General features: G+C 41.2%; 3 protein-coding genes across 5 annotated transcripts; all 3 read left to right on the plus strand.

The window, feature by feature from the left end:
* Positions 1-131: 131 nt before the first annotated feature.
* On the plus strand, positions 132-1713 carry LOC6501386. The gene is made up of 4 exons (XM_001955095.4): positions 132-338; positions 417-490; positions 562-875; positions 1431-1713. Exons 1-4 carry the CDS (start codon positions 315-317, stop codon positions 1628-1630), a joined length of 612 nt encoding a protein of 203 aa, XP_001955131.1. The 5' UTR covers positions 132-314; the 3' UTR covers positions 1631-1713.
* Positions 1714-2068: 355 nt separating this feature from the next.
* LOC6501387 (endochitinase) lies at positions 2069-4981 on the plus strand. Its single transcript, XM_001955096.4, has 7 exons — positions 2069-2212; positions 2704-3325; positions 3382-3505; positions 3562-4053; positions 4116-4301; positions 4360-4542; positions 4602-4981. Exons 1-7 carry the CDS (start codon positions 2209-2211, stop codon positions 4755-4757), a joined length of 1767 nt encoding a protein of 588 aa, XP_001955132.1. The 5' UTR covers positions 2069-2208; the 3' UTR covers positions 4758-4981.
* An 898-nt stretch (positions 4982-5879) lies between these two features.
* On the plus strand, positions 5880-13551 carry LOC6501388 (midasin). 3 transcript variants are annotated; one of them, XM_044714181.1, is made up of 14 exons: positions 6056-6331; positions 6486-6720; positions 8269-8352; positions 8725-8802; positions 8869-9153; positions 9211-9249; positions 9499-9576; positions 9641-9718; positions 9778-9855; positions 9917-10545; positions 10604-10925; positions 11014-11186; positions 11556-12011; positions 12115-13551. In XM_044714181.1, exons 2-14 carry the CDS (start codon positions 6660-6662, stop codon positions 12544-12546), a joined length of 2793 nt encoding a protein of 930 aa, XP_044570116.1. In that variant the 5' UTR covers positions 6056-6331; positions 6486-6659; the 3' UTR covers positions 12547-13551. The 3 variants fall into 3 exon arrangements, with proteins under 3 accessions (XP_014767017.1, XP_014767018.1, XP_044570116.1); XM_014911531.2 differs by lacking the exon at positions 6056-6331 and adding an exon at positions 5880-5965 and having other exon boundaries at positions 8725-9153; XM_014911532.3 differs by having other exon boundaries at positions 6054-6331; positions 8725-9153.
* Positions 13552-13689: the final 138 nt, after the last annotated feature.

The raw sequence follows: 13689 nt of genomic DNA on the forward strand, positions 1-13689 counted from the left end.
GCATATAGGTAGGTATGTAAATATATTTAAAAAACCTGAATTATCTTTAACCAATCAGGTTTATAGCGTTGAGAGCTGATGATGCGCGCAAAAACAACTCGAAATCAGAGTGAGTAAGGGAGCAGCAGATATGGTAAAAAAAAACCCCGACATGCGACATTGTCCAAGTATTAATTGTGCGGAATAAAGTGAGTTGCCTTTGCTCCGTGTGTATTTTAGTCGAAGCTGTGCGGCTACAGCGTGAGGTTTAAGCAAATCGTTTCAGAAAAATATAATCGTAAACTGGAAAACGTCAAGGGATTGCAACTACCAGTATGTTAGCCGCCGTTCCCACCTGTGTAAGTCCGGCGTTTGTCTTTTGGCGGGCCGTAATATAGTGGCAACCCAACCCCATTTCAATCGCATATTTTACACAGCTGGCCCTGCTCGCGGTGATAAGCTCTCATACTCGCCTCCTACAGGCAGCTCCGTTCCCAGCGATCGAAAATGCGTCAGTATCCCTGTAGCGGTGCTACTACCGTATTTTACCTGGTTTTTTGTTACCTTTGTGTTATTTTTCAGTGTCTTTACCAGCTACGATTTACAGGCCGAGGAGTCAGCGCCGGCTTTGAGCCAGGTCCATGCCCAGCACAATCGGCACCGCCGTCACGATGGAGACGGCAATTACCATGGCCATAGCCACCACAAGCGGCACTGGGATCACCATTTTCCGCGTCAAGGCGGCTTTGGATTCGAGCATCCGCCATACCATAGGCCACCACACCACCGGTTCGAGTCATTTCCGCACGGATTCGAGCCGTTCCCAAACACCTTTGAACCGCCGGAATATGAAGAGCATCAGCGCCCTTTCAAAGCGGAATTGGAGCCCTTTAAAGGTAAGAGCATTTTCTTTATTCAAACAATTGAAAGGGGCAACTTTTTATTAAGCAATCTGAAATTTTAAAAGTGACACACTTTTTTGTTTGTTTATTTTCTAATCTACTACAAAAAGCAACTAAATTTCAATCCAGATTATTGTGTTCACACTGCTTTTTATTTATTATCAGTAGTATTAGCTTTTATAGAATATATGACAAAATAAATGAGAGCATAAATCTAAAAATGAAAACCCCCAGTACGCTCACTCACTAGCTATGGAAAGTAAACAAATTTTTCAATTTTTACTCTGGAATACATGTTTATTTATTTCTTAAACGTTTTTATTGCGGTTTTCTTTTACAGAAACATCTGGTCATTAATTTTATTATTTTCAAAGCTATTAACTTCTATGAATACGAAAAGAAAGACATTTAGGACTTTTTAAAGAAATACGTTAGGATATTTTTATTTTTGAGATGAGAACATAAATTATAAAATATTATTAATCTATTGAAACTATTAATAAAATTAATTTCACATATATAATAATGAATTAAAAATTAATTTTTCAGATGAAAAGAAGTCGGGACCGAAACCTCCCAGCACAACTAGTGTAGCTCCACTTCCTGCTCCATCTTCAATCCCAGATACTTCTACAACCACGGCTGCAAGCACCTCAACCTCCACCACTGCAGCAACCACTACTGTACCCACCAGTTCCAGTTCCAGCACCGAAGATGCCACCTTGGCCATTGACATACGCATCGGCTGACAACTTACACCTAAAACAACTATTCTTTTTCGTATTTTGTGACATTAAAGGGGCTGCCTTAACCACAAGCTATTTATCCATTACCATTATTATTGTCGTGCGGCGAAGCCTGGATGCGAAAGGGTAACACTATCTGGGCCATTTACAGGGATCTTTGTTTAGGCCCAGTCAGAAATATGGTAATTCTAGAGCATAAACAACAGGGGGGTGCCTTCAGATCGGGCCGTAAAATAAAATCTGAATGCAAAACAATCGGAAAGAAAGTGGCAAAACAAGCGAGATCTGGAAACGGGCACAGAGTCAGCCAGAAGAGACAAATCAGCTTGTTCCCTTCCTCTCCCCCCGACCAATTCTTTGAAGAATCGCAACTCTCACGCACTCTACGCAGGAACAAAGGCGCAATCCAAGAACCGGACTGCAAACCGCCCACTATAAAAGCCGAACTGTTCGAGAGTTTGACTGTCATTTGACGCCAAACGCGCGTCGTACGCAGATCGCTCGAGAAACCCTCCGATATATAAATATATATTCGACTCATCCCCGATCCAGCCGGTGTTTTTGTGGAGGAGCATTAAGAAATGGGTAAGCCTGGCCGTGCATATAAAGTGCAGATCGGTGAACGAACTTGAGGCCTGCAGCATTATGGACACATAACCTTAGCTGTTCCATAAATACAATCCGTAAAACCAATGTGGGCTTGGACTTCATTTAATTATTATATATGCAAGTCGCGTGGATCTTGAAAAACAAGTAATCATGGCCGGGAATCGATTCGTGTACTGAGAAAAGGCTAAAAAGAATTGTAGGAGCACTAAAAAAGGTTTTAGATTTTAAATACCCAAAAAAAATTCTTCGCTTAATGATTACACTAAATTTCAATTTTAAAATACTTTACGAAATAAGAAGTTTAAATTGAAACGTCAAAACACTTTATATTTGAACTTTAATAGCTCCTAAAAATTCTTTTTAATTGAAAAATGCTAGATAACGACTATAAAACCAGGAACAGGAAAAGGAATTTAAAAAGTATATAATCATATATTATTATTTAAAAAAATTTTTTTTTATTTCAGTGCATTATCTGGCGCTTCTTGTGCTGGGCGTACTCTCTTCCTGGCCAGGTGGAGTCTCGGCTGGTGACCAACCTGCTCGGATCGTCTGCTATTTCAGCAACTGGGCTGTGTATCGTCCCGGAGTTGGTCGATATGGACTCGAGGATGTGCCCACCGACCTTTGCACCCATATTATATACTCCTTTATTGGAGTAAACGACAAAAGCTGGGATGTTTTGGTGATCGATCCGGAGTTGGATGTGGATCAAGGAGGATTCAGCAAGTTCACACAGCTAAAAAAGACTCATCCAAATGTAAAGCTCGAAGTGGCAGTTGGCGGTTGGGCCGAAGGTGGTTCCAAGTACTCGCAAATGGTAGCTGTACGAGAAAGACGCCAGAGTTTCATACGCAGTGTGGTACAGTTCATGCGGCAGTATAGTTTCGATGGCTTTGATCTGGACTGGGAGTATCCGGGAGCCACGGATCGCGGTGGTACTTTTGGAGACAAGGATAAGTTCCTGTACTTTGTTCAGGAATTGCGACGAGCCTTCGACCGCGAAGGAAAGGGTTGGGAGATAACCATGGCGGTCCCTGTAGCCAAATTCCGACTTCAAGAGGGCTACCACGTTCCAGAGTTGTGCGAGTAAGTCCTACTAATATTTACGTTGTGGTATAATTATTAAATTCTGATGTATTTAGGTTGCTCGACGCTATTCATGCTATGACCTATGATCTTCGTGGAAACTGGGCCGGATTCGCCGACGTTCACAGCCCGCTGTACAAAAGAAAACACGACCAGTACGCCTACGAACGCCTGAATGTGGTAAGTGAGGGGATTTAAAATAAAATGTTTCTGGTTAAAAACATCTTATATCCAAGAACGACGGCCTGGCACTGTGGGAGGAGATGGGCTGTCCGGCCAATAAGCTGGTAGTGGGCATTCCCTTCTACGGACGCACTTTTACTCTGAGCAACTCCAACAAAAACTACAACATGGGCACCTACATCAACAAGGAGGCTGGCGGTGGTGCCCCGGGTCCGTACACAAATGCAAGCGGGTTCCTGGCTTACTACGAGATCTGCACTGAGGTTATGGACAAGTCCAAGGGATGGACTCTGGAGTGGGACGATGCGGGAATGGTTCCCTTCACTTACAAGGACACTCAGTGGGTGGGTTACGAAAATGAGGCCTCCGTCCAGATCAAGATGGATTTCATCAAAAATCGTGGGTATGCTGGAGCCATGACGTGGGCCATTGACATGGATGATTTTCACGGATTATGTGGAAGGAAGAATGGGCTCATGCAGATTCTATACGACAACATGAAGAGTTATCGGGTTCCAGAGCCAACCAGGGAGACTACGCCAAGAGTAAATGACTTTCTTTAAATCTGAAAATCATTATGGTGTTAATTAATACTTTAATTTTATAGCCGGAGTGGGCTAAACCACCTGCAACACCGCCAAATCCAGATGAGGGTCCAGTCGCGCAAGCTAAACCAACAACCACTACCACTCGCAGACCTAAGCCAAAACCCCAGCCAACATCTAGTTCAGTTAGCACCACTTTAGCACCTGTGCCATCTTTGGGTAGCAGCACCCCCAAACCAACTACAAAGGTTAAAAGCTTTAAAATAATATATTTTGATTGCTATTAACTAAATCCTTTACTTTTAGAAACCCAAAAAACCGAAGAAGACCACCACCACAACAACTACCACTACTACACCAGCTCCTGAGAAAACCACTGAAGATCCTGGAGAAATTGTCGATCCAGAGCAATCAGTGAGCACACAGTTCGACCCCAGCGAAATTGATTGCACCAACAGAGATTTTGTGCCACATCCTAATTGTAGGAAGGTAAAATAAGAATTATAAGAATACATCAAACATTCAACTTAATTTCTAATACTTTTCAGTACTTCCGTTGTGTTCATGGGAAGCCAGTCGAGTTTGAATGCAAAGAGGGCACAGCCTTCCATACAGTCCTAAACGTTTGCGATTGGATTGAGAACAGCGATCGTTATTATTGCACACGTTCAAAGAAGAAGTCAGAGGGCAACGAAGCCCACTAATTACAAATAAATACATATATTTATCATTATTTTTAAATTACGAAAAACGACATAAAATCTAAGATTAGACCGAACACTGCAGTTAGGATTAAGGTATTTAAAATAATTTTAATTTAATAGCAACTAAGGGTAATAAAAAACATTGAGGAGATTACTAGACGAGACGGAAACAATAAAAACAAATAAAATTTCAGAATCCAATAAAACAAAAACTTAATGAGCCATTCAATAGAAGTGTGAGCAATCTAGTTTTCAGAGTCTTGCATAACCCAACGATATATAGAGGATTACGTATACGAGTGTTCCTTGCCCGGCCGCGATTTGGATGGGAATTTGCCAATCTTAATTACGCTAATAAACGCAATGACTTGGGACATTTTTGCACTTGTCCGCGGCGAGGTGCGGCCGGGTGAGGTGAAATGGGTTGAATGAGGGAAAACCTTGGAACACGATCAGCGAACGGCTGTTCGTGTAATCAACCATTCAAAATGAGCAATGATAAATGCTACAACGAATTTGAAATTATTTCAATCCTTAACATTTGATTTTAATAATCTCCACTCATGTTCCGAGATGAATACCTCCCAGCAAAAAAAAAAGAGTCAAAGAGAGACCGAGGGAAATGGATATTAAGTGTTTGTGACACAAAACAAATCCCAAAGAGCGCAGGATGCTACTCAAGCTTCCTACAATATTTCGAAATATTCTTATTTATTGGTTTTTTTAAATTTTATTTTTTTCTTTTGGCTCAAAAGATACTCTGAGTAATATTAGGAATGAGCATCGTAAAATCTAAAATTAAACATTCCTCCAAAACGAAAGTGTTGAGAGAGAAAGTGATCTAATACCAGCTAAGTTCAATCAATCCGAAAATCTTTTCCAAAACCGAACTAATTTATACATTTTATAAAATTTATTTTAAAGAACATGTATGCCCAGAATCCTTGGTACATGCCTCGATTTTCCGCCGGGTCCTTTCTCAGATTTTTAGAAAGTTTAAGAAGAGAGCGGAGAAAATAGAAAATCGAAAATGAGCAGAGCACCAGCATCAGCACTCACTCACTCAACTGTGTGTGCTTTTGACAAAAATTCGTGCTACGAAAATATCAAAATCGAATAATTTTCGCGGTCACAAGGTAAATTCATGGTATATGCATGTTGAGTTACGAATTGGTTTTGGACCGGGAGAGATCGTCTCGTATACTCGTGTACGCAACACCGAAATTTCCTTCTTTCAGACTATCTAGATAGAAAATAGATGTGTCTTCTGATCTATTCAGTTTGGGAAAAATTCGAGCTGCCCTGTTCAAAAAACGACACGCACACGACGTGCACAGACGACCACGACGGCCAGAAATAAGCAAATTATTTAGCTAACAATCGTCGAAAGGGACACTAAGGATTACCCAGCCGACGATTGTTGGTTAAATTTTGCTGACGGCAGCGCGAAAACTCAAACTTTAAATCATAAATAAATAAAAAATATATTTTAAATAATTTATAATCGATATAAAAAGTGAAAAAATAACGAACAAGTGCAAAATTGGAACCCAACTAAAACTGTGACAAAATTTGTGCGAGCCTAATTGAATAGCTATACCTATATATAAACACCAGATATCCAACATACATACTATATATCCTACACACAGTCACATAGCAAGAGAAAATAAAGAAATATTATCCATTGGCCCAAATAATTGTTTAATTCTTTACCCTTTCATTTAGTGCATTTAAACGAGCGCATATATAGCGGATATATATGCAGAATACGAGCAAAAGTGTTAATTCTAATTTTCCTTAATTATTCATAATTACGGAAAACTTGCAAGGAGAATTTATGACGTGGCTAACGTGTTGACCACGCTGGAAACTCGAGGATAATTTGTTGTTTTGATTATTATGGGGCGGCTAACAATTTGGTTCCTTCTGGGACTAACGTTATTCGCCGTCTCCAATCATGGTGAGTACTTCCTAACTTGATCCTCAGAATCCTTGCGTATTTCCCATAATTTTCCCATTCTGTCCCCCGGTATTATATAAAGCAAAGGGCAAGTTGACACTTCAGCATTCTTGACAGATCTTTACGCAGCCTGGGCAGGCTGGCACATTATGCAATTTTATAACAAAAAGCCAAGAAAAACAGAAGGAAAATGCCTGAAAAAATATATATTAATATACGTTTAAAAATATTTGCCTGAGTTTGTGCGTTCTATATATTTTTGGGGGTTCTGTGTTGGTGTCTGCAAACGTCAGTGGACGACAACCACTAGTGGCACATCACTGATACAGATACATCTTCTGCCTTTGCCGATTTTTTTTCAAAAATTGTTCTTTTCCTTCTTTTCTGGGAGAGCTGAGATTTTTGCTCCGCTTGGCCGCTCGTCGTTGTCATCGTTTGTAATATTTTTAAAATTAGAATTTTTAAATTATTTTATTTGCGCTCAACGAGCTCTTTCAACCTATCTGCTTTGCTATGCCATAGGTTGTGTGCGAAATGTCTCTGTGTATTTTGTTTGGTTTGCTCAAGTTTGCAAAATAGCTTAAAAAAATGGGGAAAATGAGAAATGGCGCAAATGCTGTGAACTATATTATACAAGGCTGGGGATGGGCTCGATTGCAGAAACATAAACACAATATGCAGGCAGCAGGCGAGCGGTCGGCAAAATTTGTATAAATAATTCAATCAATGCGGATAGCTTTAAAATGTGAAATTTCTTGAATAGTTTCATCCCCCACAAAATCGCCCAGACATAAATCAAACGAATTACCCGCTGACAGGCAAACTGCACATTAAAAACTATGTAGGCCAACCATTTTAATTCCGACTTAATTGGATCCTAATTGCATTATTGGTTAATGATGTATGGTCTAAGCCGTCATCGTTGATATGCTGATCTCATTCAGATACTCCCCTTATGACAGAGAACAGAGTAAAAGTAATTAGCTGGACGACCTCACCACCCAAACCGTCACTCAAAATGACGACCTTCCATTACTAAATAGCGAATGCTGAAGATGTAGAATATTCCATTGCAAAAGGTACGCCCCCGCATCCGGATTTTTTTTTGGTTGCAAACAGTAAGGTGGCCAAGAGAAACAAAAATAAAGAAGTAAAGCCAAAGTGGGCTAGCAGCCAAAAAAAATGGTACAGAAATTTACTCATCCACAAGCTGGCGAAATGTGTTTGAGTTTTCATCTTTTAAAAATAAAATTCATAAATCCGCCGCATATACTTATTTATTCCGTAGAGTGTGTGCTTGTACAGCGCCGAGTACCATAAATAATGTCAAGTTTGAACAGATAGAATGACCTCGGCGTTGCCGCTGACATCAAACTGAGAAAGTGCGGCAATTGTTCTTGCCTGAAGAGATGAAAATAGCATTAGGGCCTTTCCTAGGGCCTTTTCCTGGGTCTTTCTTGGGGCTATCTTATACTTTCGCTTATACTCGTATTACAAATTGATCTGTCAAATGATGTGACCGGTGACATTTCATGGTTTTTCTTGCAGTTGGGTTTGTTAATGCCGATGTCGGACCAAGCGAATCAGAATGTCGACCCTATATTGAAAAGGCCATAAATGAATTGAAAACAGGTAAGAGGATAAAAACTATTAATTTAATTAAAGTTTTACATTCTTAAATGTATGTATTTCATCTCACAAGACAAATTTAAACCTAAAAACCACTCTTATTTATGTTTCTTTCTTTATATATATTAAAAAAAAGACACAGTATCTTGTCTACATTTTGAATCATTTAATAAAGAAAGCGCCTCTAGATTTATAAGAGATTTCTACTTTATCCCAAGCCCACATTACTAAACATAAATTAAATATATATACTTTATCGGAAAAGATCAGAGCGAAATCATGGTGTCATGACAGAGATAAGAAATTTTATATCTATTAAATTAACAAATTTATGAATCATTTTGGGGTACAACTGACATAATGCTATAATTCTAGATGGTGTCAGGGATGGATCTGGAGAGCTACAATCCGATCAGCCACGGGGGGACGACGACGACGACGATGATGATGATGGTGGGCTATTCTCGATTGATGAAAAAGATACGATAGAAATTGAAACTGTCGAATTGGATTCCACAGAGGACGCGAAAAGTGCCAACGACCTAGACGGCGATGGCATTCCCGATGACGAGGACGATGATATTGACGGAGATGGCATACCGAACGAAAAGGACGACGACATCGATGGCGATGGCATACCGAATGAGGATGATGATGACATCGATGGCGATGGCATACCCAATGAAGATGACGACGACATCGATGGCGATGGTGTGCCCAACTCCAAGGACGAGGACATCGATGGCGATGGTGTGCCAAACTCCAAGGACGAAGACATCGATGGCGACGGAAAGGCGAATCACGGTAAGTCTTTTTAAGTCAAATATATTAATATATATTAATTAAATTTTTTTCCTTCAGAGGACGATGATCTAGATGGCGATGGCACCCCCAATCATGGTACGAATGCTTCCATAATTGGTTTTTATTATTTAAAAGCTAATAACGTTCCTTTTTAAAGCCTCTTAATAATTATATGTTTATTTTTATAGCTTATACAATTTAGAAACATAATTTGCTAAATTTTAAAGCTCTGTCAAATTTTCAGCTATTTCACTAATGCAGCACTCTAATAATATTTGCTTTTCAGCTGCCATTTCATATTTAAATATTTTCAAATCTTTTAATTTTCACTCTATACATTTTTAGAGGATGATGATCTGGATGGCGATGGTGTGCCCAATACCGAAGATGATGATCTCGACGGCGATGGCACTGTCAATCATGGTAACTCAATTATTCAAAATATGTTGTAATATAAAAAAAAGTGTAATATTATTTTTTCCAACAGAGGATGAAGATCTTGATGGTGATGGTGTGAAAAATGATGAAGATGAGGATCTCGATGGTGATGGCAAAGTAAATCATGGTAGGTTTGTGCCACTTTAGTAAAGATACAAACTAAATTTATATTTTTGTACACTTCAGAGGACGAAGATCTGGATGGAGATGGTGTTAGGAACGAAAAGGACGACGACTTGGACGGCGATGGAACCAACAATTCTCGTGGGTTTATGTTGTTGAATTTCTAAGAAACAATTATTTAAAAGATTTTTAACTTCTACAGAGGATGAGGACCTTGATGGCGATGGTGTGCCAAATGAAAAGGACGAAGATCTGGACGGTGATGGCATCTTGAATGAACACGATGGGGATGTCGATGGCGATGGTGTTCCCAACGAGCATGATCACAAGGACAGTGGCGAAAACGCCGATGATGACGACGATGATGATGATGAGGATCAGAAGGAGGCAGTGAAGAAGCGCAGCAAGCGTGAAGTGGATGCTGCTCCCGTTTTGGACATCGAGGCTCCTCCAAGTCCCGCCGAAGAGTTCCCCGTAGAAGAGGAGATCGTCAAGGAGGAATCCGCCGAAGAAGAAGCTGAAAAGGAACAGGAACCGGAACCAGAGGCTGAAGTCGAGGTCGAGGCAGAAAAAGAACCCGAACCAGAGCCTGTCAAGGAAGAAAAAGAAGAGTCTGTAGAAGAGAAGGAAGAGGAACAGGCAGCTCCAGTGGAGGAGGCTAAAGAGGTTTCCACTGAGCAGGAAGCTGCTCCCCAGGAACCAGAGACTGTCCAGGAAGATGCTGTGGAATCTGAAGAAGCTCAGGATGAGCCCCAGGCCGATGCTGCCAAGGAAACCGCCGATGATGATGACGATGATGACGATACCAAACCGGAAGATGAACTTCTCTGGGTGAGCTATTATCAAATCATTTAAGTATTCGCATTAGTTTTGAGAATCCATCTCTTAGGAAGGAGAAATCCCACAAAACCGCCGTAGTCGTCAGCACATCTCGGAGCTTCTCCAGTTGGACGAGGAGTTCAATGCCCGGGAAAAAGCCACCGATAATGTGGCTGAAATCATCCTGCGTGATATCAAGCGCATCTACGAGAATGCCATTAAACCCCTGGAGACTGTCTACAAATACCGCGAACTGAGCAATCGTCACTTTAGCGATCCGGAGATCTTCTCCAAGCCTCTGATCTTGTTCATGGGTCCCTGGTCCGGTGGCAAGTCGTCCATCCTTAACTATTTGACCGATAATGAATACACACCGAATTCGCTCAGGACGGGTAAGTAAACTTTGTTTTCATACGAATTCTAAATTCCTAAATTACAGCTAAAATTGTAAAAATTATTTCCTCATTCAATATGCAACAGGTGCTGAACCCTCTCCGGCCTACTTCAATATCTTGATGTGGGGCAACGAGACGGAGGTTCTTGATGGTACCCAGCTGGCGGCGGACTACACCTTCTCTGGACTGCAGAAGTTCGGCCAAGGATTGGAGGAGCGTCTGCGAGGACTTAAAATTAAGAGCAAGCTGCTCGAAAAGGTAAGCAAATCTTGCTCGAAAAGGTAAGCAAATCTTTGAAATAATAACCGGGTCGGTGTAGAGACAGGTGCGGGTTATTGGGGCACCGGGACATTAACTTTGTATCCCTGGGCAACAACAGCCCGACGATTGGGAAACTGCAAGCCTCTGGCCACCTGCCAAACAGAATTTATAGCTTTTAGCGCACAGTCTGCATTAATTTCGTTATTAATAAATTGATGCGGGATGGCAGGGCGGCCGACAAATGAAAATAGTAAAATGGGGAAAATAGCAAAGGCAGCATTACTAAATTTAAGCACTAGGCGAGAGCGAATACTGATGAGAATTCGAATGTGAATGTAAATGAAAATACAAATGCGATTTTTTCAGGTCAACATCGTTGAGATACCCGGCATTCTAGAAGTGCGCAAGCAGGTATCCCGCGTCTTCCCCTTCAACGACGCCTGCCAGTGGTTCATCGATCGGGCGGACATCATCTTTCTGGTGTACGACCCGGCCAAGTTGGATGTGGGTCCCGAGACGGAGGCTATTCTCGACCAGCTGAAGGGACGCGAGTACCAGACGCGCATCATCCTCAACAAGGCTGATACCGTCAAGCCTGAGGAGCTGTTGCGCGTCCAGGGCGCTCTCATCTGGAACATCTCGCCCCTGATGTCCTCCGCCCAGCCGCCGCTAATGTACACCACCTCGCTGTGGACCAATCCCTACCAGGATGGTGCACCGGCCCGGCTGCTGCTTGCCCAGGAGCGTGCCTTCCTGCGTGATCTGCGCACGGCGATTGATAAGAGGATTGAGCACAAGATTGCCAGCGCCCGACGATTTGCGGTGAGTAACGAGGCGTATACGTTATATTTCATCTTGACTGATTGCTCGCTTTATATATATTTTTTTTATCTATTATAATTTTTTATTTATCATATTTAAACAGGTGCGTGTTCGCAATCACGCCAAGATGGTAGACTGTTACCTGAACACGTTCTACAACCATAAGACGTTGTTCGGAAACAAGAAGCGCATCGCCGACGACATTATCGATCATCCTCAGAACTATCACATCTATGAGGGCCTCTCCACTTTGACGAATATTTCGCGCTACGATCTGCCGGATCCGGAGGTCTATCGCGACTTCTTCCGCCTGAACCCCCTGTACGAGTTCAAGAAACTGACAGAAACCTGCACTTACTTCCGCGGCTGTCCGATCACCAAACTGGACGTGGCCATTGCCTACGAGCTGCCCGAGTTGGCCGGAAAGTACAAGAAGATGTCCGAGTCGGCCCTGGCTAGCATCGAAGCCCAGCAGGATCAGGCACAGAACGAGCAGCGGAGCTCCAACCAGGCTGATCCGAAAAAGACGAGTTGAGGTCCTGGCTCCTAAAAAGGAGTAAACCTGCCATTTAGTTTGTTTTAGTGAGAGATAGAGAGAATGTGACATCGGCACCGGTAACCGTCTATAGGGAATTAATATCGAGGAAGACTAGAGAAATGGAGAAAGAAGGTTAGAGAGAGGGGTAGCACTTACAGGGCCAAGGAGAAAGCGAATCCTTGTTAAAGTAACCCCAAAATACATCTGTAGAGAACAACAGCGGAAGACAAAACACAGAAAATGTTTGTTTGAACAAAGAATAAAAAGGAGCTAGAGAGAGAGTGAGCGGGCGATTTTATTTCAACCGCGTTGCAGGAGATCTTACTTAATTTTGATTTCTTTTTAAATACTTAACCGAACTGAGAGCTTTTTGAGAGGGAAACTAAACAAATATCGAGAGCAAACACACAATCACACACAGAATACACCTGTATTATCTTCGTTAATCGAGTAGAGAGGGAACAGTGAGTCCTTTAGATAGGAGTAAATCAACAATTAACCCATAACTGAGAGCAAATAACTTATAGACGATCAATCGACGAATTCTAACCCACATAATCCGACCCCTCATTGGCCAACATCCTCTTATAATTTCCCAGTATCGGTTTTTTTCTATTCTTTCCTCAACTAGTAGTAGTCGACAACAGCGCCGAATTTTGAGTTTGAGATCTGAGATATACATAAATATATGAGAAGTGAGATTTGAGCAAATGAAATATTGAAGTTTTGGTTTTTGTTTTTTGGTTTTTGACCCTGACGATGCCGTAGTTGATAAGACTTTTTTTGATAAAAGCAAACAGTGAAGACGATAATAAAAATGTAACTTATTTGATCATTAATAACATAGACACATGAATGATAAAAAGAACTTGTTGACGAGCGTGAGCAACGCGTATACACATAAATAAATCATAATCAATTTTACACATTGAAAACCTACGTAAAAATGAACTGTGAGAGCGGGTGAAATACACAACTAAATAAAAACAAAGAAAACCCCAACCAATAATGTTTTTTTTAATTAACGAGGGGATATTGATAAGGGAGTTTCAGCTATAAATTAAATATCCTAGATGTCATTTCAAGCTTAAATGAAAAAGACATTAAAATATTTTGGGTAAAATGGCTTTAGTTAAAAGG

The sequence above is a fragment of the Drosophila ananassae genome, chromosome 2L (assembly GCF_017639315.1).
Source record: "Drosophila ananassae strain 14024-0371.13 chromosome 2L, ASM1763931v2, whole genome shotgun sequence".
NCBI classification, from domain to species: domain Eukaryota; kingdom Metazoa; phylum Arthropoda; class Insecta; order Diptera; family Drosophilidae; genus Drosophila; species Drosophila ananassae.

Bases quoted from the DNA above. Each gene is read 5' to 3' on its own strand.
- LOC6501386 (XM_001955095.4), top strand. From the start codon at position 315: ATGTTAGCCGCCGTTCCCACCTGT. The intron at 339-416 runs GTAAGTCCGGCG...TATTTTACACAG, and splicing joins TAGCCGCCGTTCCCACCTGT to CTGGCCCTGCTCGCGGTGAT. The intron at 876-1,430 runs GTAAGAGCATTT...TTAATTTTTCAG, and splicing joins GGAATTGGAGCCCTTTAAAG to ATGAAAAGAAGTCGGGACCG.
- LOC6501387 (XM_001955096.4), top strand. The intron at 3,326-3,381 runs GTAAGTCCTACT...TGATGTATTTAG, and splicing joins CACGTTCCAGAGTTGTGCGA to GTTGCTCGACGCTATTCATG. The intron at 4,543-4,601 runs GTAAAATAAGAA...AATACTTTTCAG, and splicing joins CACATCCTAATTGTAGGAAG to TACTTCCGTTGTGTTCATGG.
- LOC6501388 (XM_014911531.2), top strand. From the start codon at position 6,660: ATGGGGCGGCTAACAATTTGGTTCCTTCTGGGACTAACGTTATTCGCC. The intron at 6,721-8,268 runs GTGAGTACTTCC...TTTTTCTTGCAG, and splicing joins ATTCGCCGTCTCCAATCATG to TTGGGTTTGTTAATGCCGAT. The intron at 9,719-9,777 runs GTAGGTTTGTGC...TGTACACTTCAG, and splicing joins TGATGGCAAAGTAAATCATG to AGGACGAAGATCTGGATGGA.